We start from the raw sequence: 27,196 nt of genomic DNA, 5'->3' as shown, positions 1-27,196 counted from the left end.
TACTGCAGCTTTAACACTCTGTGCCACGGGGCTCCTCGCAGATTAGAAAGTGCCCCGTTATACAAGAGTTTCCGCCTGAAGAGCTACTATCAGAGATGCACAGCTTCACCCTCTGACATTTTGTGATTAGCCCCGTTTCCTGCGGCAGCCATTTTGTGTTGTGTTTTATGAGGGTCAAGCCTGTCAAAATAAATTATTATAAAGATACAATTATTTATTATGGGGTACACATTAGTAAAAGATAAACAGGTTAAAACAGGCCTTCCTCAGTGTCAGAATTCTAAATGTGCCTGCCGCCTCAGAAAGTTTGGGGACCCCTGACAGAAGCTTTATCCGACGAATGAAGTTGGTTCACATACCTACATTTAAGTTCAAACTCTGCGCTATTGGCCAACCATGAGCTAACATGACAAATAAGAGCCTGTATGTGTGACTAGTGATGTTCACATATCACTAGGTAAGAAACAAGAATTAGCCATGCTGGATTGGATCAATGGTCATGTAGTCGAGCATACTGCTTTCAACGGGCATACGCCATTGTCTCTTGTAGGACCATGTTCTCAGCAACAGAGCCGGCTAATTTGTTTGCTATCAGTGGGAAATCTGCTTAAGCAAGGCCCCGCACTGAAATGGCTTACAGATTCAAGATGGCAGAATCTGCTCTGGATGAATTTGATGAGCCATTTAACATCCTTTTTTGTAGAAAAAAAACCTAGCAGTAACTCATTTGAATATCAGGCCACACCCCCTGATGCCAAGCCAGCCAGAACTGCATCCCTGCTCAAAAAAGCCCTTCTTAGGGAGTAGCTGTTGAATGCACAAGAGGAAAAAGGAGGAACTGCTTCTCCCCAACCAATTGGAAGGTCGCAAGCATGAACCGACGTCAGCAGGCAGCTGCATTTCCAAGCAGGACTTAGATAAGCCCTGTTCTTTCAGGTAAGCTCCTGATGAAGAAGATTTTGGATTTTTATCCCACCCTATACTCTGAATCTCAAAGTCTCAGAGCGGTCACAATCTTCTCTACCTTCCCCCCCCCCCCCACACACACAATAAACACCCTGTGAGGTAGGTGGGGCTGAGAGTGCTTTCATAGCAGCTGCCCTTTCAAGGACAGCTTCTATGAAAGCTATGGCTAACTCAGGGCCATTCCAGCAGCTGCAAGTGGAGGAGTGGGGAATCAAACCCGGTTCTCCCAGATAAGAGTCCGCGCACTTAACCACTACACCAAACTGGCTCTCTATCAAATGACATTTTCAGATTTCCATTTTTGCCTGTGGGGGCACCTCTCTGTGTGAACGGCTTCATTAAGTTAGCCCTCCAAGGGGCGGCAGAACGGTTGCTTCTGCATGTGTGGCTGGCGCACAAGAAATAATGGCAGCTAACACTTTTGAAATCTGACAATGCAGAAGCTTCCAGTTCAGGAAAGGAACAACATGAAGAATGGGTGGAATCTTTGGTAGGAGGAGCAACTAGGCAGCCCACACTCAGTTTGCTGGTATGTCTTATGCATGAGAACAGCCCCGTGGCGCAGAGTGGTAAAGCTGCAGTACTGTAGTTGGAGCCCTCTGCTCACGACCTGAGTTCCATCCCAGTGGAAACTGGTTCAGGTAGCCGGCTCAGGTTGACTCAGCCTTCTATCCTTCCGAGGTGGGTAAAAGGAGTACCCAGCTTGCTGGGGGGAAAGTGTAGATGACTGGGGAAGGCAATGGCAAACCACCCCATAAAAAGCCTGCTGTGAAAACGCTGTGAAATCAACGTCACCCCTGAGCTGAAAACGACTGGTGCTTGCACAGGGGACTACCTTTATCTTTTTTTTTACTTATGCATGAGATAAAGAAGACAAGCAAAGAAGTACTTTTCTCCCATTCTCAAAATATAAAAACTAGGGGCTGCTCAACGAAATTAACGAGCAGCAGGTTTAGAACAGATAAAAGGGTGGCCAAACTTGCTTAATGTAAGAGCCGCACAGAATAAATGCCAGATGTTTGAGAGCCGCAAGACATGCAAGAAGAAGAAGAAGAAGATATTGGATTTATATCCCGCCCTCCACTCTGAAGAGTCTCAGAGCGGCTCACAATCTCCTTTACCTTCCTCCCCCACAACAGACACCCTGTGAGGTGGGTGGGGCTGGAGAGGGCTCTCACAGCAGCTGCCCTTTCAAGGACAACCTCTGCCAGAGCTATGGCTGACCCAAGGCCATTCCAGCAGGTGCAAGTGGAGGAGTGGGGAATCAAACCCGGTTCTCCCAGATAAGAGTCCGCACACTTAACCACTACACCAAACTGGAAGGAAGGAAGGAAAGGTGGGGAAAAAACAAATAGATTGGGGAGGGAGAGAGGGGGGGAAAGAAAGCAACTTTAACTTTAAATGCATTCTTCAAGTCGCCAGCTGGCTTGGCTCAGCCAAGTGATTTAAAGAGAGAAATGCCTTCTCCAAGATTTGTGAGTTTCCTGTATTGTGCAGGGGATTGGACTAGATGACCCTGGAGGTCCCTTCCAACTCTATGATTCTATGACTCTAAGATGGCTGATTGGGTGGTGAGGGCTTCAAGAGCCACAAAATGTGTGTGAAAGAGCCACATGTGGTTTTTGAGCCTCAGTTTGGCCACCCCTGAACCAAAGAGTTATTAACATGTGGAATTCACTGCTGCAGGAAGTGGCGGTGGCTACATGAATAGCCAACTTCAAGAAGGGACTGGGTAAATCTACGGAGTGGAGGTCCGTCAGTAGCTATTAGCCGCAAAGTCTAGATTGGGTTGGCCAAACTTGCTTAATGTAAGACCCACACAGAATAAGCATCCGATGTTTGAGAACCATAAGATATGAATATCAGGTGTTTGAGAGTCGAAAGAAAGGGAGAGGGAGAGGTGGCAAGAAGGCAACTTTAACTTTAAATGCATTCTCTAAACTGCCAGATGGCTAGACATGGAGAAGTGATACTAAAGAGACAAACGCCTTCTCCAAGCTGGCCAACAGGATAGTAGGGGCTTCAAGACCCACACAATATGTGTGAAAGAGCCAAATGTGGCTCCCAATTCATAGTTTGGCCAGCGATGCTCTGTATTCTTAGTGCTTAGGGAGCAACATTGGGAGGGCTTCAGGAGTTCTGGCCCTGCTGATGGACCTCTTGATAGCACCTGGGTTTTTTGGCCACTGTGTGACACAGAGTGTTGGACTGGATGAGCCATTGGCCTGATGATCCTACATGGCTTCTCTTATGTTCTTACGTAGGTCTGTAACTGAGAAGTCTGGAAAAGATAAGTTTTAGGCGAGTAGCCATGTTGGTCTGCAGCAGAAAAGATAAACAAGATTTTCGGGGTATCAGCTTTTGATAGTCAAACCTCTCTTCATCAGATATGAGTTAACGATCACATCAGATCATCATCAGACATGATAATGAAGGTAGCTTTGACTCTTGAAAGCTTATACTCCCCAAATCATGTTTGTCTCTGCAGTTCCACTGGAGTCGATGCTAGATCTTCCACAGAAGAAGAAGTAATTGGATTTACACCCTGACCTTCACTGAATCTCAGAGTCTCAGAGTGACTTACAATCTCCTTTACTTTCCTCCCCCACAACAGACACCCTGTGAGGTGGGCGGGTCTGAGAGAGAACTCCCAGAACCTGCCCTTTCAAGGACAGCTCTGCAAGAGCTATGGCTGACCCAAGGCCATTCCAGCAGCTGCAAGTGGAGGAGTGGGGAATCAAATCCGTTCTCCCAGATAAGACTCTGTGCACTTTAACCACTACACCAAACTGGCTCTCCTAACCACTACACCGAGACTATTCTTAGAAGGCTACATCAGTGTCAAAACAAGCTGCAGTCAGGGTTTTGAGAAGTCCTTTCAGAAACTCCCTGCCTTTCTCAAAGGAAAAATATTTCCCAAGCACAGGAATTTTCAATATGACATCCATACCTTTTGAAAGGTCCTTCGGACGAACATTCCTCGGGTGAAAGCCTGGATCGTGATAGCGGCTCCGCGGATCATCTGGTACGCTCGGCGGATCCTCAACATTCGATATTGTTTCTGGAGAACAATGGCTGCTTTTGTTTTCCTCAGACGGTCAGCCAATCTGTTAAACAGCAAAAGAAGTCAATGCTCGGTAACCAGCCTAACCAAAGCCAAGAAAATCACTGGTTGGGATTGTTATATTGACAGCCCCTTTCTGAACCCTGCTTTGTCACCCTCCTCATAAAAGTCAGTTCTCACACGATCACACGACAGCCCTTGGTCCATCATCTCAGCCTGGAGAGGCGGCGGCTGAGAGGTGATAGGATCACCATCTTAAAGTACTTGAAGGGCTGTCATGTAGAGGATGGTGTGGAATTGTTTTCTGTGGCCCCAGAAGGCAGGACCAGAACCAGTGGGTTGAAATTAAATCAAAAGAGTTTCCAGCTCAACATTAGGAAGAACTTCTTGACCGTTAGAGCAGTTCCTCAGTGGAACAGGCTTCCTCGGGAGGTGGTGGGCTCTCCTTCCTTGGAGGTTTTTAAACAGAGGCTAGATGGCAGAAGGTAGAGAAAGAACTACTTTTCTCCCTTCCTCACAATACAAGAACTCATGGGCATTCAATGAAATTGCTGAGCAGTCGAGTTAGAATGGTTAAAAGGAAGTACTTCTTCACCCAAAGGGTGATTAACATGTGGAATTCACTGCCACAGGAGGTGGTGGCAGCTGCAAGCACAGACAGCTTCAAGAGAGGAATGGATAAGCATATGGAGAAGAGGTCCATAAGTGGCTATTAGCCACAGCTTATTGTTGGAACTCTCTGGGGCAGTGATGCTCTGTATTCTGGTTTTTGGGGAGGGGGCACAGTGGAAGGGTTTCTAGCCCCACTGGTGGACCTCTTGATGGCACTTAGGTTTAGGCTTTTTTGGGCAATGTGTGACACAGAGTGTTGGACTGGATGGGCCATTGGCCTGATCCAACATGGCTTCTCTTATGTTCTTATGTGACACAGAGTGTTGGACTGGATGGGCCACTGGCCTGCTCCAATGTGGCTTCTCTTATGTTCTTATGTGACACAGAGTGTTGGACTGGATGGGCCACTGGCCTGATCCAACAGGGCTTCTCTTATGTTCTTATGTGACACAGAGTGTTGGACTGGATGGGCCACTGGCCTGATCCAACAAGGCTTCTCTTATGTTCTTATGTGACACAGAGTGTTGGACTGGATGGGCCACTGGCCTGATCCAACAGGGCTTCTCTTATGTTAAGATCTTCTGAATTTAGAAGGAGGTATTTGTGAGTTTCTTGCATTATGCAGGGGGTTGGACTAGATGACCCTGGAGGTTCCTTCCAACTCTATGATTCTATGATTCTCCAGGGTCCCAGTTCACATCAATTTCTGCCTGTGGTCCTTTCAATTGGCGATACCAGGGTTTGAACCCTGGGACTTTCTACATGCCAAGCAGAGGCTCTTCCACCAAGTCATGGCCCTCCCTAGCAGTTCTCCAAGATTTCTGGCAGAGGTCTTTCACGTGACCTCCTGCCCGATACTCTCAACGGGAGATACTGGGGACTGAGCCTTCAAGAATGATTCGGGTTCCCCACGGGGGAGAAAAGAGGGGTACCAATAAAGTACATAGAATAAAAATCGGTAAAATGAAAACATAAATCGAGGCTCTTGAAGCACTTTCTAAACTCAGATTTTCCGCTAAGAACTTTCTAAACTCAGAAGTCTGGAAAACACTGAAGTGGTTTTTCTAAGAAAGTTCAGCACAGAGATTTTGTCTGGATACCCTGAAAATCTAGTTCAGGGGTGTCGAACTCATTTGCTATGAAGGCCCGATGTGATATAAATGAGACCTTGTTGGGCCGAGCCATGTCTGGTTGGCCCGAGCCATGTCAGGCCAGGACATGTGTGTAACTATTTAAGATTAGGTATCAGAGATATAAACTTTATACAGGACACAAACACAACGATTTTCTGTTTTTACAAAACTTAAAACATGCTTAAAACGTTAGCACTTGGTCTTAAAGGTGCTTTCTTTGTATCTTTCCCATGGGATCCAGGGAACTGGGCAAAGGAAGCTCTGGCGCTTTCCTTCTTTCCCCAGGGGACCAGAAGGAGGAGAAATCTCAGCCAATAGAAGGAAGAGAGGCTTGGCTCAGTAGCTCTGCTGTGCGATTGAGAGAGCCTGGCAAAGCAAGCTCTGCCTCCCCTCTTCCTCCCCAAGGGAGGAGCCTCAGCAAATGGGGAGAATAGAGGCTTTTCTCTGTAGCTCCTGTGCGATTGGGCAAGCCTGACAAAACAGAAGGAAGCAAGAGAGAGAGAGAAGGAAGCAGACAACAGCCAGTTGCTTGGGGGCCTGATAGGAACCCTCCAGGGGCCTGATTCACCCCCGGACCACATGCTTGACACCCCTGTTCTAGTTGGTCTCTGGATCCAGCTGTTCTACTGCTGACTAACATGGCTACCCTCTGAAAATAGATTTCCCCCTGCATTTCGCTGCATGCTCTGCTCTTAAATTTTGGAACTCTAAAGACTTCCTCACCAGGGTTAGCCATTCCAGTCCTTCCAGCACCAAGAGCATGTGACGCGCAGTGTAACCATGGATTGCAAGCTATCCAGTCCAACAGCAGCAAATTGATCTGACATTTAGAGCAATGTCCGTTGGTTTAGCGACATCTAGAAGCATGACTCCAAGCCATTTCTGCATGGCACTTAGTCTGGGATGTGGTTTCTAGTCTCGTATACCCTCAACAATTCAGAGTCGTTACTTGCGGGATTTACAACCGACTCATTACTCTCTGTCTTAATAAATATTTATAAAACCGCAAGTTTTTAAAGACGGTTAAAACACGTGTCATTGGATTTTATTATCTGGTCTCTGCTCGGAGCATTGGGGGGGGGGGGCCCTGGGAAAAGAGAAATGGCGGATCCAACGCCCTATGGAGTTTTATCCCTGTGGGCTCCCCATTATATTTCTATCAATGAAGACTGGAATCTTTCACAAAAAAAAGGAAGATGGGAAGTGCCCCCTTGAATGAGAACCGACCAGAATGGCATGAAATAAGAACATAAGAGAAGCCATGTTGGATCAGCCCATCCAATCCAACACTCTTGTGTCACATAAGAACATAAGAGAAGCCATGTTGGATCAGGCCAATGGCCCATCCAGTCCAACACTCTGTGTCACATAAGAACATAAGAGAAGCCATGTTAGATCAGGCCAATGGCCCATCCAGTCCAACACTCTGTGTCACATAAGAACATAAGAGAAGCCCTGTTGGATCAGGCCAATGGCCAATCCAGTCCAACACTCTGTGTCACATAAGAACATAAGAGAAACCCTGTTGGATCAGGTCAATGGCCCATCCAGTCCAACACTCTGTGTCACATAAGAACATAAGAGAAGCCCTGTTGGATCAGGCCAATGGCCCATGCAGTCCAACACTCTGTGTCACATAAGAACATAAGAGAAGCCCTGTTGGATCAGGCCAATGGCCCATGCAGTCCAAAACTCTGTGTCACAGAAGAACATAAGAGAAGCCATGTTGGATCAGGCCAATGGTCCCTCCAGTCCAACACTCTGAGTCACATAAGAACATAAGAGAAGTCATGTTGGAGCAGACCAATGGCCCATCCAATCCAACACTCTTGTGTCACACAGTGGCCAAAACCCCGGGGCCATCAGGTTCACCAGCAGGGTCAGAACTCCAGAAGTCCTCCCTCTGTGCCCCTTAAGCACCAAGAACACAGAGCATCAGTGCCCTAGACAGTGTTCCATCCATACCTTGTGGCTAATAGCCACTCATGGACCTCTGCTCTTAAGAATGTAAGAGAAGTCATGTTGGAGCAGACCAAAAGCCCATCCAATCCAACAATCTGTCTCACACAGTAGCCAAAAACCAGGTACTGTCAGGAGGTCCACCAACAGTGCCAGAGCTCAAGAAGCCCTCCCACTGTTGCCTCCCCCACCAAGCAATACTCCCTCTAAGCTGAGGAGTCTTATGAGCAAAAATTGTACTTCATGAGCTACTGGCATTAATGTTGTGAGCTACTCCAATGATTAGTTAGTTTTGGGGCCATTATTCCAGAGCTAAGACAAAAATGTGCGAGCCAGAGGCTAAAAAACTGGGAGCTAGCTCACACAAACTCAGCTTAGAGGGAACACTGCCCCCAAGCACCAAGAATACAGAGCATCACTGCCCCCAGACAGAAAGTTCCATCCATACCCTGTGGCTAATAGCCACTGAAGGACCTCTGCTCCATGTGATTATCCAATCCCTTCTTGAAGCTCTCTATACTTGCTGCTGCCACCACTTCCTGTGGCAGTGAATTCCATGTATGAATTACTCTTTGGGTGAAGAAGTACTTCCTTTTCTCTGTTCTAAACCTATTGCTCATTAATTTCACTGAGTGTCCACGAGTTCTTGTATTGCGAGAAAGGGAGAGAAGTACTTCATACTCTTCCTCCTCTATCCCATGCATAATTTTATAAACCTCTCTCATGTCAGTCATCAATAGTTTGCAAGCTTTTTGACCTCAGCAGCTGGATTTTTTGTGTGTTTTGATTGTGCATGGACATAAGAACATAAAAGAAGCCATGTTGGGTCAGGCCAATGGCAGGGAGCTGTTCTTGTTGGCAGCAGGGAGGGAGACTCGTAATAATGGGTTTAAATTAAGGGTGGGAAGGTATCGACTGTATATTAGAAAAAACCTTTTTGCAGTATGAGTAGTTCCAACAGTGGAATCAGCTCCTGAGGGAGGTGGTGAGCTCCCCCTCAATGGCAGTCTTTAAGCAGCAGCTGGACAAACACTTGTCAGGGACGCTTCAGGCTGATCCTACATTGAGCAGAGGGTTGGACTAGACAGCCTGAATGGGCTCTTCCAAGCCCTATATGGCCGAGGACCTGCCTACTTGAGGGACCGTCTCTCCCCATATGAGCCCCAGAGAGCGCTGAGGTCAGCTGGAAAGAACCAGCTGAATATCCCTGGGCCAAGGGAGGCCAGATTGAAGACCACCCGGGATCGGGCCTTCTCCATTGCAGCTCCACTGCTGTGGAATCAACTCCCGGAGGAGGTACGGGCCCTGCGATGCTTAGACCAATTCCGCAGGGCCTGTAAGACCCACCTCTTCCAAATAACCTTCACCTAATACCGAGCCAAGAAAGTGCCGCTGGACATGTTTTTAGCCACTGAATTTTACCAAAGACCTAAGTTATAGCACCACAGTATTAATTTTAATATAATTTGTAAATTGATTTATGATGATTTTATAATTATAATTGTAATTACAATGTATGATTTTATTGTATTACATTCGTATGTTGTGAGCCGCCCTGAGCCTGCCCTCGCGGGGAGGGCGGGATACAAATAAAAATAAAAAAAGTATTATGATTCCATGTTAGTTGGATAAATTACTGGGGACTGTGGTCTGTACTAACTTATATCGTCTGCTGTGGGCTGGATCTGGTCATGTGATTTTGCATCATTTCATGTGTCCTGCTGACACTTGTGCCATGTTTCAGTTCTGTTTTTTTAAACTTCTGCTTGGTTCTATGGCTCAAGCCCTATTGCGTTGTTTACTGAATGTCTCAACTTGGCTATTGCATCGACTCACTCTCTTGCAAGTTGCCTTGAGTCCCAGTGAGAAATGCAGACAATAACGTCAATAAACAAAATGAATGAATTAAACCACGCATCTCCTTCCACGCCTTGCCCAAAGCTTACCTGCGGGCCAGGTGCCCTCGGGTGTGCCTCTGGATGTGGATGGCTGCCTTCCTCATCCTCCTGTACTTCAGCTTCTGCAGCCAGCCCCGCACGGTCTTCTGTATCATGATGGTAGCGCTGCGGAACTTGTCTGCCCGCAGTTTCTCCAGGTAGGCCACCTGGCCTGCGCGGAAGAAGATCTTGGTGCGCCCAAACTGGAACTTGTCGGGATCCTGTTCACAAGCACAAAAGAAGACTGCAGATTTATACCCCGCCATTCTCTGAATCAGAGACTCAGAGCAGCTTAATGATCTCCTATATCTTCTCCCCACCCCCACAACAGACACCCTGTGAGGTGGGTGGGGCTGAGAGGACTCTTACAGCAGCTGCCCTTTCAAGGACAACCTCTGCCAGAGCTATGGCTGACCCAAGGCCATGCCAGCAGCTGCAAGTGGAGGAGGGGGGGGGAATCAAACCCGGTTCTCCCAGATAAGAGTCTGCACACTTAACCACTACACCAAGCTGCCCTTTCAAGGACAACCTCTGCCAGAGCTATGGCTGACCCAAGGACATGCTAGCAGGTGCAAGTGGAGGAGTGGGGAATCAAACCCGGTTCTCCCAGATAAGAGTCTGCACACTTAACCACTACACCAAACTAGCTCTCACTGGAAGCCTACTACATGCCTTTCACTGTGGTATAGAAGAAAAAAAAAGAAAAGGGGTGGGGGAAACTTAACCCAAAAGAAGAAGGAAGAAGATATTGGATTTATATCCCGCCCTATACTCTGAAGAGTCTCAGAGCGGCTCACAATCTCCTTTACCTTCCTTCCCCACAACAGACACCCTGTGAGGTGGGTGGGGCTGGAGAGGGCTCTCACAGCAGCTGCCCTTTCAAGGACAACCTCTGCCAGAGCTATGGCTGACCCAAGGCCATTCCAGAGGGTGCAAGTGGAGGGGTGGGGAATCAAACCCGGTTCTCGTAGATAAGGTCTGCACACTTAACCACTGCAGCAAATTGGCTTTAATCAAGAATAAATAAAAAGATCAACTGTGAACCAATATACGGCCAATGTCAGTCTATTGAGGCATCGGTTGCTGTTATTTAACCTTTTGGTTTTAGTTGCGTTTTAACTTGTTGATTTGTTTTTAAAATTGCTAAATTTTATGATGGAACCCGGCCTGAGCCTGCTTGTGAGGAGGGCAAGAAACAAACAGAATTAAATAAATAAATAAAAACTATATATGAAACCTAAATATTATCAAAAGACATGAACTTAATTATCTAACGATTAAAAACATTTAGGAGCCCAAATGTAGCCTCATTACAGTATAAAAATACAATCTATACAAAAGGGAACTACTGCATCCCCAGGCGCTTTGGCCCAAACAGTTCTTCAGTGATCAACAATGTTTGTTAGGGTTTGTAGAGTCTTTCGGGATCAAGTGCCGTGTTCTACTGGAGAAAGTTTTCCTTCCAGACGTTTCGTTCTCAGCTGCGGAGAACATCCTCAGTGGCATTGCAGCCGGAGCAGGCGCTCAGACCTTCTTGGCTGCTGTGCATTGAGCAATGCACACTCAACGCACAGCAGCCAAGAAGGTCAGAGCGCCTGCTCCGGCTGCAATGCCACTGAGGATGTTCTCCGCAGCTGAGAATGAAACGTCTGGAAGGAAAACTTTCTCCAGTAGAACACGGCACTTGATCCCGAAAGATTCTACAAACTCTAATGATGTTACCAGCGGTGAAAACCTGAAATCTTTGATAACAATGTTTGTACTTAAAAGCTCAAGATACAGTAGTACCATGTAGAAAAACAATATACAAATTGATCTGGGGCCTTTTCTGTAAAAAGAAAAAAAAAGGAGAATGTATTTAATTAACAAATTCTATCTTATGGCCAATATAAATTATACACTAATAAGGGATGTATACTTATTAAAAATTAAGAATAGGTTACACAAGGCAAAAGCACCTTTAAGACCTAACAAATTTTATTGTAGCATAAGCTTTCGAGAAACACAGCTCTCTTCGTCACATACATGTGACGAAGAGAGCTTTCTTGAAAGCTTATGCTACAATAAAATTTGTTAGGTCTTAAGGATGCTGCTGGGCTCCTTACTATTTTGCAGCAACAGACTAACACAGCTAAGCCCTCTTGATCTAAAAGGCAAAAGAATGTTTGTGAGGTCTCGTTGAGTCTGGCTTTGTGCCATTTTAGTCAATTCCTTATTAGTGTCAGTTCCCAGAAATCCATGAGAAGAAGGAACGGTTGTTCAACCAGTTTGTAGTACAAAAGGATACTAGCTTAGGCTGTAACAGGATGAGACAAAAATGGAGCACAGACATGTGGGAGACATAGTCAGAGCAAGTTGCAAGATTCTTTAAGACTTAGGGCTACTAAGCTCCCGCTGGGGAGGAGAATCCCAACCTGCCGGCATGGAGCAGGTGGCCAGGGAAATCCTGACCTCCAAAGAAGACAACATTGGATTTATATTCCTCCCTCTGCCCTGAATCTCAGAGTCTCAGAGCAGCTCACAAACCCCTTTACCTTCCTCCCCCACAACAGACACCCTGTGAGGTGGGTGGGGCTGAGAGGACTCTCACAGCAGCTGCACTTTCAAGGACAACCTCTGCCAGAGCTATGGCTGACCCAAGGCCATTCCAGCAGGTGCAAGTGGAGGAGTGGGGAATCAAACCCGGTTCTCCCAGATAAGAGTCCACACACTTAACCACTACACGAAAGAGTCCCATTGTCACACAGCATTCCCTGGGCAATAACGTCTCTGAAAGGGCACGTTGTGTCAGCAATGCTCTAGGATTTGCAGTAAAACTCTATGGCACCAGGACACTTTATGGTGCCATAAAGTTTTTATCATGAATCCTAGAGTGTCCCCAGCATGGCTTCTGGGTGATGTCATCGCACCACACGTGCAAAGCATGCAAGGGAGGAGTCCCCCGAGAGAGTGGTGGAAGGACTTGGCAACCCTATTCAAACTGCTCTCGTGGCCAGCTTTCATTCACTGTTTTCTAATTCTGCTGACCAGAACTATATTCTGCAATGTTTGTCTCATGACATGCCCTTCATGTCAGACTGGAAAAGAGAGAGAGAGAGAGGGAGGGAGAGATGGAGGAGCTCACAACGGCAGCAAGCTGTTGAATACCAAAGCCATAATGATGAATGGGGAAAGGAAACCCTCCTTCCTGCTCACCTTAATCAGGTTCTCCAACACCGTTTTGCAAATTGCCTTCTTGTCTGCCTTTTTGGAGAGATCCCTTTTCTTCATCAGGACTCGGTACCTGTTGAAGAAGTCATGGTAGGTCCACCTGAAGGAGAAGCACACTGCCCATTAATGATATATTCAACCTAGAGGTGCTGGGGTGAGAGGGGAACAAGACAAGGAAAAGCTCAGATAAAAACTGTGGCAAGATGTGGGAAAACTCAAAATTCACAGATGTATCAAAGTGCATGAGCCCATCCCAAAGAGGACAGTAGCCTCATGTCGAACTCACGCTTGGGAGCAGAGATTGACGCCCCAAATGCCTTCTCAGTAGCAAGTTAAGGAGTTATATTTCATTTCTGCTTAGAGCCTGAGTTGCAAAAGCAATAGTAAAGGTAAAAGGTAAAGGTAGTCCCCTGTGCAAGCACTGAGTCATTACCGACTCATGGGGTGACGTCACATCACAAAGTTTTCATGGCAGACTTTTTACGGGATGGTTTGCCATTGCCTTCCCCAGTCATCTACACTTTCCCCCTAGCAAGCTGGGTGCTCATTTGACCCTCGGAAGGATGGAAGTCTGAGTCAACCTTGAGCCGGTTACCTGAACCCAGCTTCCGCCGGGATCGAACTCAGGTCGTGAGCACAGCTTGGACTGCAGTACTGCAGCTTTACCACTCTGTGCCACAGGGCTCTACTGCAAAATCAATGAGAGGTGGCAAATATACTGAATTCCCAGCACTGAAAGGTTTCTTGATGTTGGAGTGAGTGACTCAGCATGCCTGGGCATTAGGGGATGCTACATCACTTTAATGTGTGTCTGTGTGTGTGTGTGTGTTTTCTGCCCTTTTCAGACTGCACCCACAAAGTCTCCAGGAATTTCCCAATCTAGAGATGGGTGACCCTACTAGGGAAGGAGCCTGGCAATCCAGATGAACAGGCTGAAAGACATACAGCCAGGCCTCAGATTCAGCAGGAGCTCACCGGAGCACAACTCCTGAACTTTTCTGATGGTTCCCTCTTCCTCCCCACCTACCTTGTCCATTGAATAGTAGGTGTAGCTGCATAACAATCCCTGGATTAGGAGAGCAGGCAGCCAGCCAGTCTCCAGGGACTTTGCCACGCTCTCAGCAGCCCTCATTAACCCCTGGAGAAGCCCACCATCCTTTCTCCACTTCTTATGTGATTTTGGGCCGCAGGCGGCTTGCTGGCCTTTTGATTGGGGAGGGTGACCCAGGAGAGCCCCAGGCAAGCGAGGCCTGCTTGGGCTGGCTGGAGCGCTAGCCAGCCCAAGCAGGCCTCGCTCACCCGGGGCTCTCCTTTCTTGCATTGGGTTGCTTTTGGCTGGGGGGGGGCAGCAAATGCTAATAAGTTATGCTAATGAGCTCCACCACCTGTTCTTCTACAAAACAACCCCTGCATACAGCTGTTGACTGGCAGCGGTCTCCCACCCCAAAATAAACGGCTGCCGTCTTCCACTGTGGTTCCTGACCCCCCCACCACGACTCAGCAAGTTCTGCCAGGCTCCGCCCACAACTTGCTGAGTCCTGCCACTGGGTCCCTGCCTGGCTTTGGCCACTCTCAGCGTTTTTTGGAAACCAAGCCCCAGCGACCCAAGCCTCGGTCCCTCCCATTCCAGAAATTAAGGCGCTTTGTTGTTGCTCAAATACGTCTGAGCTGCTCTTTTCCAGCCAGGCGTGCAGAGTCAGGGGGAAAAGAAGACTGCCGATTTATCCAGCCATTAAACCCAAAATGCAAACAAATGGTGTGGAATGCGCTGGACTTAATGCTTCAACCGTGGTGCGCGTTTCCAAGCCTGCATGAGCATAAATCAGGGCGACTCCGGCTTTCTAATCACCTCCCTGTCGAGTGGACGGGGCCCTTTCACAAACGATGCTCCCAAAACATGGGAAGGAGGGCCGCTCCCTGGGCCTTTGCGAAACCCTCAGCTGCTGGTCTAATCTTTAAATTAAATCATTGGGTAATGATGGGGGGGGGGAGGGCTGAGCTACCGGCGGGCTGCAGCCAAGCTTTAATTTGAGGAGCCGGAGTGCTATATTTTTACTGCCTGGAAGAGGCATCCTGCTGACACCGGATGGAGATTTAGGGCCTGCAGAGCGGCTTCCGAAATTGGCTCACTGTCTGCCAAGTTTCATCCCGCTGCAAATTAAAACGGCTGAGTTATGGACCCCTCAGAGGAAGCCTTTTAAATGGCAGGGCGAGAGGGTTGGGGGGGGGGCTGCCAAGGGCTTCAATAATTAAAGACACGCTCGGTTAAAAAAACGTGTGTGTGTGTGTGTCAGGGGAGAAGAGAGCAAACCTCCAAATTCCTGCAGGGCTGCTACGGTTGCCAATCCCCAGGTGGGTGTGAAACTTACAATAACCACTGTGTATAAAGCATTTCTAATAATCATGCTACACGTATTGACATACTCTTTGTATTCTTTAGAAAAGAGCCCCGTGGCGCAGAGTGGTAAAGCTGCAGTACTGCAGTTGGAGCCCTCTGCTCACGACCTGAGTTCCATCCCAGCGGGAGCTGGTTCAGGCTCGAGGTTGACTCAGCCTTCCCTCCTTCCAAGGTTGGTAAAATGAGTCCCCAACTTGCTGGGGGTAAAGTGTAGATGACTGGGGAAGGCAACGGCAAACCACCCCGTAAAAGTCGGCCAGGAAAACGTTGAGAAAGCAACGTCACCCCAGAGTTGGAAACGACTGGTGCTTGCACAGGGGACCTTTCCTTTGAAGAAAGGTGGGGAAGAAAGGTGTGCGGTCGCTTTAAATCTGATGGCCAGAACTCCCTTTGGAGTTCAATCATGCTTTTCACAACCTTGCTTCTGGTTCCATCCCCAACATCTCCTGGCTCCAGTCCCAACGTCTCCTGCCCCACCCCCAAAGTCCCCAGATATTTCTTGAATTGGACTTGGCAACCCTAGGGGCTGTTGAAAAAATGGATGAGGCAACGCTTCTGCGACCAGCCTTTTGCAAGAGCTGGGAGAAGCAGTCCAGCAGAAGCCAAAGAATTAATTGCATTTCACATTCTTTGCTAGGTACAGTAACCGGACTTTTAAATCCATCTGTCAAATGCCAGCAGCACTACCTCCTTGTGAATGGAAGAAGAAGACTGCAGATTTAAACCCTGTCCTTCCCTCTGAATCAGAGACTCAGAGCGGCTTACAATCTCCTATATCTTCTCCCCACCACAACAGACACCCTGTGATGTGGGTGGGGCTGATAGGGCTCTCACAGCAGCTGCCCATTCAAGGACAGAGACTCAGAGTGGCTTACAATCTCTTTTACCTTCCTCCCCCACAACAGACACCCTGTGAGGTGGGTGGGGCTGAGAGGGCTCTCACAGCAGCTGCCCTTTCAAGGACAACCTCTGCCAGAGCAATGGCTGACCCAAGGCCATTCCAGCAGCTGCAAGTGGAGGAGTGGGAAATCAAACCCTGTTCTCCCAGATAAGAGTCTGCACACTTAACCACTACACCAAACTTTGAGGAAGGGGCAGCATGCATCCGGCAACCTTCAATTCGTGTTGCGGTGAGTGCCTTCACATCCTGCAGAATCTAGCTGCAACCAGGAAGGCTCTTGTTAAACAACATGTGCAGGATAGATTATGTGGCTGACTGCTCGCAAGAAGCTCTGGCTCTCTTATGCATCATTATTATTTCTTGCACTGACATAACCTAAAGCTTGCCGTAAAAAAAAAAAAGTAGCAGTAGGAGTAAAAACATTCAAAAGGCAGCAGGAGCGTAATTGTAACTTTTTTGGAAATTAGTTTGGCCTCGAGTCTCAGGTTTTCCAATCGTTTTAACTTCTTGTGACAAGATGTTCCGAGGCAGGGAAAGATGCTGGCTGTGAAGACTGGCACCCCGGAGCAGAGAAGCCCCTGGCCCTGCTGAGAAGTTACAGAAGAAGAAGTAGAAGACCGCAGATTTATACCCAGCCCTTCTCTCTAAATCAGGCTTACAATCTCCTTTATCTTCTCCCCCCACCCTGTGAGGTGGGTGGGGCTGAGAGAGCTCTCTTAGAAGCTGCCCTTTCAAGGACAACACCTACAAGAGCTGTGGCTAACCCAAGGCCAGTCCAGCAGGTGCAAGGGGAGGGGTGGGGAATCAAACCCGGTTCTCCCAGATAAGAGTCCGCACACTTAACCGCTACACCAAGCTGCCCTTTCAAGGGCAACCTCTACGAGAGCTACGGCTGACCCAAGGCCATTCCAGCAGGTGCAAGTGGAGGAGTGGGGAATCAAACCCGGTTCTCCCAGATAAGAGTCTGCACACTTAACCACTGCACCAAGCTGCCCTTTCAAGAACAATCTCTATGAGAGCTATGGCTGATCCAATGCCATGCCAGCAGGTGCAAATGGAGGAGTGGGGAATCAAACCCGGTTCTTCCAGATAAGAGTCCGTCCACTTAACCACTACACCAAGCTGCCCTTTCAAGGACAACCTCTGCCAGAGCTATGGCTGATCCAAGGCCATGCCAGCAGGTGCAAGTGGAGGAGTGGGGAATCAAACCTAGTTCTCCCAGATAAGAGTCCGTCCACTTAACCACTACACCAAGCTGCCCTTTCAAGGACAACCTCTGCCAGAGCTATGGCTGATCCAAGGCCATGCCAGCAGGTGCAAGTGGAGGAGTGGGGAATCAAACCTAGTTCTCCCAGATAAGAGTCTGCACACTTAACCACTACACCAAGCTGCCCTTTCAAGGACAACCTCTATGAGAGCTATGGCTGACCCAAGGCCATTCCAGCAGGTGCAAGTGGAGGAGTGGGGAATCAAACCCGGTTCTCCCAGGTAAGAGAGCTATGGCTGACCCAAGGCCATTCCAGCAGGTGCAAGTGGAGGAGTGGGGAATCAAACCCGGTTCTCCCAGATAAGAGTCTGCACACTTCACCACTACACCAAGCTGCCCTTTCAAGGACAACCTCTATGAGAGCTATGGCTGACCCAAGGCCATTCCAGCAGGTGCAAGTGGAGGAGGGGGGAATCAAACCCGGTTCTCCCAGATAAGAGAGCTATGGCTGACCCAAGGCCATTCCAGCAGGTGCAAGTGGAGGAGTGGGGAATCAAACCCGGTTCTCCCAGATAAGAGTCTGCACACTTCACCACTACACCAAGCTGCCCTTTCAAGGACAACCTCTGCCAGAGCTATGGCTGATCCAAGGCCATGCCAGCAGGTGCAAGTGGAGGAGTGGGGAATCAAACCCGGTTCTCCCAGGTAAGAGAGCTATGGCTGACCCAAGGCCATTCCAGCAGGTGCAAGTGGAGGAGTGGGGAATCAAACCCGGTTCTCCCAGATAAGAGTCTGCACACTTCACCACTACACCAAGCTGCCCTTTCAAGGACAACCTCTATGAGAGCTATGGCTGACCCAAGGCCATTCCAGCAGGTGCAAGTGGAGGAGGGGGGAATCAAACCCGGTTCTCCCAGATAAGAGAGCTATGGCTGACCCAAGGCCATTCCAGCAGGTGCAAGTGGAGGAGTGGGGAATCAAACCCGGTTCTCCCAGATAAGAGTCTGCACACTTCACCACTACACCAAGCTGCCCTTTCAAGGACAACCTCTGCCAGAGCTATGGCTGATCCAAGGCCATGCCAGCAGGTGCAAGTGGAGGAGTGGGGAATCAAACCTAGTTCTCCCAGATAAGAGTCCGCCCACTTAACCACTACACCAAGCTGCCCTTTCAATGAAAACTCCTACGAGAGCTACAGCTGATCCAAGGCCATTCCAGCAGGTGCAAGTGGAGAAGTGGGGAATCAAACTTGGTTCTCCCAGATAAGAGTCCGCACACTTAACCACTACACCAGACTGGCTCTCCAGAACATAGGAAGAACATAGGGAGAAGAGCCCTGTTGGGTCAGACCGAAGGTGCAGCAAGTGCAGCATTCTTGCAGCAAGTGCAGCACTCTGTTCATATAGCGGCCAACCGGTTGTCTCTAGCAAGCACACAGGCAGGATGACTGCAACAGCATCTTCCCGTCTGTCCCCAGAAAGTGATATAAAGCAAACATACTGCTTCTGGTACTAGAGGGAGTAGAGATTCATCATGACTCATGGCTGGTGTGTGTGTGTGGTGTGCCGGAACTCATTAGCACAACTTATTAGCATAATTCATTTGCATATGCCATGACATCACCGGAAGGTGTACTCAATTATATCAGTGCAGCATCTACCTTAAAATGCTTCTGGAATTGCAACTGCCATAATAAAACCTGACTCCCATCCTACTTTTTAAATTACTTTCTCCTCCTATGTGGCTACAGTGGCAGGATGAAGATTTTCATCTGTCTGGTCTGTATGTTTTGGTTATTTCCCCATTTTTTGTGCGGTGTGTGTGTGGAAATACTAGAGTTTGTCAAATCTTAGGAGTTTAGCAAAATTCTCACAGGGAAGTTGAAGAATGGAAACAAGAAGCAAGTATTTTTGGGTAGGGGAGAAAGCAAGAGCACAATAAAATTTAGACTCGGTTCCGGAGCTCTGCTCCTGTGAGCTCCTGCCCAAAATACAACTGGGGGGGGGGGGAGGGGGATGCTTGGACTAGAAAGGTTGTCTGCTTTTGAGCTATGCTAATAAAAATGAACTTGCGTTGTTCGTTGCTGCCACTAGCAGAGTGGTAAAGCTGCAGTCCAAGCTCTCTGCTCACAACCTGAGTTGAATCCCAGAGGAAGCTGGTTCAGGTAGCCGGCTCCAGGTTGACTCAGCCTTCCATCCTTCCGAGGTTGGTAAAATGAGTACTCAGCTTGCTGGGGGGAAAACGTAGATGACTGGGGAAGGCAAGGGCAAACCGCCCCGTAAAAGGTCTGCCGTGAAAACGTTGTGAAAGCAGCGTCACCCAGAGTCGGAAGCGACTGGTGCTTGCACAAGGGACTACCTGTTACCTTTAATAAGAATGAGCTTGCATTGTCGTTGCTGCCGCTAGGGACAGTGGGGCAGGCAGCAGATTGAGACCTGGTCAGACATGATGGGAGAACGTGAGCCGCCACCTAGCTGCAGCACCTGAAAGTCTTGCCTCAGTTCCAGCTGGTCTAAGAGAGGATACAATTTGTTGTTCTCTCCTAAGCAGCCGGCAGTTTTTCAAGGGGTGACCTCAAGAACTGAACAGCAACTTGGGCTGCTGTTTGGCGCGTGTGCCAGGATTTGCCTCTCCCTGGCGTATTTCCCAACTGTTGGTTTTATTTATTTAGACAATTTATACTCCGTCTTTTCCCAAAAAACGGGCTCAGGGCAGATAACAACATTTTAAAACCGCATAAAACAAACCGTTAAAACCAGATTGATCTGAACAATTCAAGTAGACAAATCATAAATAAGATACAAATGGTGGTTCAGGTAGGCACATGTTCTATACACTAAGAGTCTGGAACAGTGAGCAGAATAAAATTAGTATTACAGCAGAGGTGCTATCATAGCATAGGGCCAGCCAACGGATTAGGACGCCTGCTGCCCCAACCAAAGGCCTGGCGGAATAGCCCTAAGGAGGGTTGCCAAGTCCTCTTCATCCTCCAGTGGGGGACATTTGCGCCTGCGACGTGCGCAACAAAATGACATCCCCGGACGTGACGTTATCAAAATGGTGGCGCCCGTGCGGGGCCGATCTAGGAGTTTCCAGGAAAACTCTGTGGTTTTCCCCAGACGTTCTAGCCATTTGGGAGGTAAAACTCTATGGTACAATAGGTACCATAGAGTTTTAACCTCCCAAACGGCTAGAGCATGGGTGCCACCATTCTGATGATGTCACTTCCGGGTGACATCATCGTGCCAGCGATGCAGGGGGTGGTTCCCCCTGCCAGCCCAATGTGAACCGGTGAATTGAGAACCTCCCAGGTGGGAGATCCCTTGCCCGGACCGGGGGCTTTCCAGTCCTAGCTCCAAGCAGTTATCCATGTTGGTCTGAAGTAGTAGAACAAAATAGGAGTCAAGTAGCATCTTTAAGACCAACTTAGTTTTATTCAGAACGTAAGCTTTCGTGTGCTCTAAGCACACTTCATCCGACGAGGAATGCAGCACAGTGAGCAGAGCCACACATAGCTGGTAGGCAGTGGCTCAGAATGTAAAATGGTACAGATTTAAGATCCAATGACAGAATAGTAAAATTATCTGGTAGGCAAGGGTTTAGAATGTAAAATGGTACAAATAAAAGATCCAATGACAGAATAGTAAAATTAACAAATTGAGCAAACCTTTGACCTGAGCAGCATAAGCATGCGAAAGCAACAAAACAGTATTATATCAAAATGGGAGAGTGTCTGTTAATGACTCTATTGTTATAAACCTGGGCCAAAAGGAAGGAATTTCTATTTCAGAAGTTTTCCCATCCAACTAATTTACCTTTTAACATGCAACACACATATAGTTTGTCATTAGGAGAAAAATACGTTAAAATATAGTGAGAGATGGGTTCAATATATGTAATGGGATAAACAACCAATATCCCTGTTTGAGTGTATCAATACAGCTAAAAGAGAAATACATTGGATAGTAATGTTCTTGTCCACCTAATTTACTTTTTGACATGTAAACATCATTCTAGTTTGCCATAGAAAAAAAGAACACAATAACATATAGCAAAAATGGGTAAAGTATATGTAATGAGATAAACAGCCAATATCCCTATTTTGAGTGTGTCAATACAAAAAATTATTCTGATACACTGTTCTAAAAGAGAAACACATTGGAATACTGCGGATGTATAACTATACTCAGTGTTTTACAGGCCCTACAGAAAGGTATTTATTCAATGACGGCCTGGATCTCCAAAGGGAGCTGATTTAGGCTTCCTAACCCCCCCCGACCTGCCGGGGGACCCCTGGATTAGCAACCTCCTCCCCCGCTCTCCAAAAATCTGGAAGCGGGGGGGTGGGGGTGGGGAAACGGCGCCGTGTCTCTTTCCCTGCCTGCCCCCCTCCCTTGCAGGCTTTAGGCTTCTCCCTTCCTCCGGGTCACAAAGATCCGCCCACCGCCGGCCTGCTATTCGCTCCAGTCCAGCCTCCCTTCGCGAGGTGCATGCTGGGACTTGTAGTCCTTGCATCCTCTTTGGCTGCCACAGGCGTCTCCTCGGGGAGTCTGGCCAGTGGAGGGGGGGGGAGCTCCGCCCCCAGAGGACCATGTGCGTTTCTACCTCTGGAGGCTTCAGTCACTGATTGAAAGGCTTCCTCTTGGGATGGTGTGTCCGTGTTACTTTGAAGAAGTTGGCAGCAACTCGTGAGTAGAGAGGCCAATCTCCCTCCCTTGCCAGAAATGGGGGGGGGGAGTCTGCTGAGTACTTCATTATTCTCTATGTGGAGATCGATTCTCATAAGGTATAATGGGGAATTGATCTGGAGGTTTTGGGGGCTCTGGGGGCGCTGTTTTTTGAGATAGAGGCACCAAATTTTCAATATAGTATCTAGTGACTCTCCCGAAAGTATCCTCCAAGTTTCAAAATGATTGGAGCATGGGGTCCAATTCTATGAGCCCCAAAAGAAGGTGCCCCTATCCTTCATTATTTCCTATGGAAGGAAGACATTTAAAAAGGTGTGCGGTCCCTTTAAAGTTGACGGCCAGAACTCCCTTGGAGTTCAATTATGCTTGTCACACCCTTGTTCATGGCTCCGCCCCGATGTCTCCTGGCTCCACCCCCAAAGTCCCCAGATATTTCTTGAATTGATGTAGCCAATCTTCCAAGTGCTTACAAGGCTCTTTTTTGTAAGCTCTGGGAGGATTGGTAACCCTAAACTGATTCCACCAAGGCCGAAAAAGCCCTGTCCCTGGTTGAGGCAAGTCGGATGTCCTTCGGGCCAGGGATGGTCAGTAGATGTTGTGTGCAGTAGATACTGTGTTTTGTTTGTTGGTGATGGCAGAACAGGGGTGTCGAACTCATTTGTTATGAGGGCAGGATCTGACATAAATGAGATTTTGTCAGGCCGGGCCAGGTGCATACCTATTTAAGATTAGCTAGCAGAGATAGGAACTTTTAAAAGGACTCAGACAAACACGACTAAGGGGTTTTTTTTAAACCCCTAAAATAAAACATGCTTAAAACATTAGCACTCATTGGTCTTAAAGGTGCTTTCTTTGTATTTCTCCCATGGGATCCAAGGAACTGGGCAAAGGAAGTTCTGGCTCTTTTCCTCCCTCCCCAGGGGACCAGGAGGGGGAGGAGCCTCAACAGGGCTTTTTTTCTAGAAAAAGTCCAGCAGAAACTCATTTGCATATTAGACCATGCCCCCGGCATAACCATTGCTTCACGCAGAGCTTTTTTTCTAGAAAAAGTCCAGCAGGAACTCATTTCCATATTAGGCTACACCCCCTGACACCAAGCCAGCCGGAACTGCATTCCTGTGCGTTCCTGTTCAAAAAAGGCCCTGATCTTCAACCAATGGAGAAAACAGAGGTTTTGCTCTGTATCTCTTGTGCGATTCAGCAAGCCTGGTAAAGCTGAGATACAAAAGGAAGTAAGAGAGAGGGAGAAGGAAGCAGACAAGATCTTGAAGCTTGGGGGCCTGATAGGAGACCTCCAAGGGCCTGATTAGGCCCCTGGGCCACATGTTTGACATCATGACAATGCTGGGAAATGACCATTACAACCAGCAGAAGGCTCAAGAATTTGTCCGTAGTAGGAAGCAAGCATATCTACATAGTTGGCCTAGAAGACTTCAGAGCAGAATGCTTGCAAAACCTCAAACTCTTAACTAAAACCATTTTGCCCATTTTAAAACAAAACAAACAAAGCTGATTGGTAGCAACGTTAATTTATGGATCCCGCTTCCCTAGAAGAGACCGTGAGGCAGCCAAAGGCACGTTATGAAAAATCATTCTGCAGAGAGAGGAGCGGGTGGAAAACATTTCAATTATTTATGTGCACTGTCTGTAAAGTTTAGCAGCTGTGATTTTTACGCCCAACCGCTATGAGACTACAGTGTCCGACAGACAGCTCAGATGAATGAAACAGTGAGATGTCTGGAATGTTCGAGTGAGAACCCAAATCACCCCTGGCCAAATGAGGTTACGTGCGAGCTAGCTGAGGTGAGCTTGGAACCACTAAGGCTGCGGGTCCCAACCTTTTTGGCACCAGGAACTGGTTTTGTGGAAGACAATTTTTCCACAGACTGGGTGGGTGGGGGATAGTTATAATAATTTGGTGTAGTTTGGAGCCAGTTTGGTGTAGTGGTTAAGTGCGCGGACTCTTATCTGGGAGAACGGGGTTTGATTCCCCACTCCTCCACTTGCAGCTGCTGGAATGGCCTTGGGTTAGCCATAGCTCTCACAGAGTTGTCCTTGAAAGAGCAGCTTCTGGGAGAGCTCTCTCAGCCTCACCCACCTCACAGGGTGTCTGTTGTGGGGGAGGAAGGGAAAGGAGATTGTGAGCCGCTCTGAGACTCTTCGGAGTGGAGGGCGGGATATAAATCCATTATCTTCATCTACCTCACAGGGTGTCTGTTGTGGGGGAGAAAGGGAAAGGAGATTGTGAGCCGCTCTGAGACTCTTCGGAGTGGGAGGCGGGATATAAATCCAATATCTTCATCTACCTCACAGGGTGGCTGTTGTGGGGGAGGAAGGTAAAGTAGATTGTGAGCCGCTCTGAGACTCTTCGGAGTGGGGGGCGGGATATAAATCCAATGTCATCATCATTATTATTATTACTACTAATACTACTACTACATTGTAATATATAATTAAATAATTATACAACTCACGGACCGGTTTCTAATAGGCCACGAACCCGTACTGGTCCACGGCCCAGGGGTTGGGGACTCCTACACTAAGGGACGCGCTAGCAACTTCAGGAACCTGCTGTCTGCTTTTTGAGGTGGATACGGAAGTTACTTTTATGGGTAAGACTGAAAGGGCTTCTTGTGGAAGCGCAATTAATTTTTGCTCCCACAAGGGGATACTCTGGTTTTTGATAGACCTTCCCTCCAGCTGCAGCGTTCTAAGTCACATCTCATTCCATTCCGGCTTATGTGAAAATGTGTGAGTGCTTTCACACGCATTAAATAACCCACTTTCAATCCCCTTTCAATGCACTTTGCAACTGGATTTAACTGTGCGAAATGACAAAATCCACTAGCGAACGGTCGCTGGAGTGGGTTGAAACTGCATTATTTGGAGTGCGTGAAAGCATGTACGCAGGGGTCGTTTTGTACAAAAATAGGTGGTGGAGCTCATTAACATACCTCATTAGCATATGCTGCCCCCCAACAGCCAAAAGCAACCTGACGCAAGAAAGGAGAGCCCCGAGTGAGTGAGGCCTGTTTGAGCTGGCTAGAGATTCAGCCAACCCAAGCAGGCCTTCACCTGGGGCTCTCGTGGCCCGCCGTCCCATGGTAAAAAGGCCAGGAAGCCACCTGCCACTTAAAATCACATAAGGAGTGGAGAAAGGATGGTTGGCTTCTCCAGGGGTTAATGAGGGCTGCTGGGGGCGAGGCAAAGCCCCTGGTGGCTGGCTGGCTGCCTACTCTCCTAATCCAGGGATTGTTATGCAGCTGCACCTACTATCCAGTGGACAAGGTAGGTAGGTGGGGAGGAGGAGGGGCATCAGAAAGGTTCAGGAGCTGTGCTCATGTGAGCTCCTGCTGAATTCAAGGCCTGCATGTATGTCTGTCTGTGCAACAGGCTGCAGCGGAGGGGGAGTAGGACCTTGCTACACGTGTAGATCTTGGCTTGTGCTTCTCTGGATCCAATCCTAAAGATAGGGTTGCCAAGTCCAACTCAAGAAATATCTGGGGACTTTGGGGGTGGAGCCAGGAGACATTGGGGTGGAGCCAGGAGCAAGGGTGTGACAAGCATAATTGAACTCCAAAGGCAGTTTTTGGCCATCACATTTCAAGGGACTGCACATCTTTTAAATGCGTTCCTTCCTTAGGAAATAATGAAGGATAGGGGTACATTCTTTTGGGGCTCATAGAATTGGACCTCCTAGTCCAATCTTTTTTAAACTTAGGGAGCATTTTGGGGAGAGCCACTGGATACTATACTAAAACTTTGGTGCCTCTACCTCAAAAAATAGGGCCCCTAGAGCCCCAGATACCCGTGGATAAATTCTCCATTATTTTCTATGGGAATAAGTTTCCATAGGGAATCATGAGTACCCAGCAGACATTTCCCTCCCCTCCCCCCCCCCCGCTTTCTGACGACCCTGAAGCAGGGGGAAGGCCTCCAAACCGGGGGATCCCCTGCCCCCACCTGAGGATTGGCAACCCTACCTAAAGATCACTTTTGCAGGCCATAAAATGCCAGACATCAGCCACTATCTGCAAAGGTCTGGCAAGTTGCTCTAAAAAAATAGAAATCAAAAAGTTTTGCGACAGAAGATTCTGACCAAGGGAGAGCACACTTTTCTTCAAAACCTTGACACGTCTGTGCGTATGAGCTACAATAAACAAAACAGACACAAAAGCTTTTTTTAAAAAAAGTCTTAGTTGCAAGGGTGGAATTCTAGCAGGAGCTCCTTTGGATATTAGGCCACACCCCTTGACGTAGCCAATCCTCCAAGTGCTTACAAGGCTCTTTTTTGTAAGCTCTGGGAGGATTGGCTCCATCGGAGGGGTGTGGCCTAATATGCAAAGGAGCTCCTGCTAGAATTCCACCCCTGCTTAGGTGTAAATGTTGGTGTTCCAAGAGAGGCACTACAATTGCTTGGTCGCGTACCTTCGCTATAGCTATGCAAACAACAGGGAAAAGTTATCACCACCACTGTTATTTGTTCCCAAGTTTTTGAAAAAGCGTCAGGCTAGCCACACTTGGATTCTGAACGCTGACTGGAAGGATGCTGGTCCGATCCAGCAAAAAGCACGGAAAGGTTATGAGGTCATGAGCACAAACTATTCAGTTTCATGCTCGGGACGGATTGGTTTCCAGTGCGGCTGGGATTTCTAGAAAGAAAGCAAATTGATTCAAAAAATGGTTTCGAGAAGAAAGCGGGACGACTCCGTGCTTAAACCAAGATGACGGTGATTGATAACGGCGGCTACTTCTCGGAGACCGGGCGCATCCATCACGGTGCATTCTAATAATGAATTTACTCCTCTGCTCCTGTGCAGTGAATCAAACTGAATGATGCATTTTCAGATTGCATTAAAACGAGCCCCGCTGTTCCGCGAGACAATAAATCCAGGGCCAAGCAGAGCCCTGCGCCCCAGAGGTGGAGACTTTATCCAAGTCATTTCTTTATCGCAGGATCTAAGAAGTTCTGTCTGTGTGTCACTGGAAGAATGAACAAATAACCCCGCTCGGGGGTCCTTTTTGTAGAAAAACAGGTGGTGGAGCTCATCCAGGGATTGTTATGCAGCTGCACCTACTATTCAGTGGACAAGGGAGGGAGGAGGAGGGCGAACCCTCAGA

At 48.0% G+C, this 27,196-nt stretch overlaps 1 protein-coding gene across 5 annotated transcripts in view; it reads right to left on the bottom strand.

Moving 5' to 3' along the window:
* The window catches only part of MYO5B (myosin VB), a 520,179-nt gene that overhangs the window by 130,880 nt on the left and 362,103 nt on the right, over positions 1–27,196 (bottom strand). For all 5 annotated transcript variants that reach the window (XM_060236175.1, XM_060236177.1, XM_060236176.1 and 2 more), the window contains exons 18-20: positions 12,867–12,981; positions 9,681–9,892; positions 3,917–4,073 (exon numbers count right to left, since the gene is read on the bottom strand). In XM_060236175.1, coding sequence (XP_060092158.1) covers positions 3,917–4,073; positions 9,681–9,892; positions 12,867–12,981 — 484 coding nt within the window. The remainder of the gene's footprint in view (positions 1–3,916; positions 4,074–9,680; positions 9,893–12,866; positions 12,982–27,196) is intronic.

The sequence above is a fragment of the Heteronotia binoei genome, chromosome 4, assembly GCF_032191835.1.
Source record: "Heteronotia binoei isolate CCM8104 ecotype False Entrance Well chromosome 4, APGP_CSIRO_Hbin_v1, whole genome shotgun sequence".
Classification (NCBI taxonomy): Eukaryota; Metazoa; Chordata; class Lepidosauria; order Squamata; family Gekkonidae; genus Heteronotia; species Heteronotia binoei.
The sequence above is the reverse complement of the archived record's forward strand: the minus strand, read 5'-3'. Positions and strand labels throughout refer to the sequence as shown.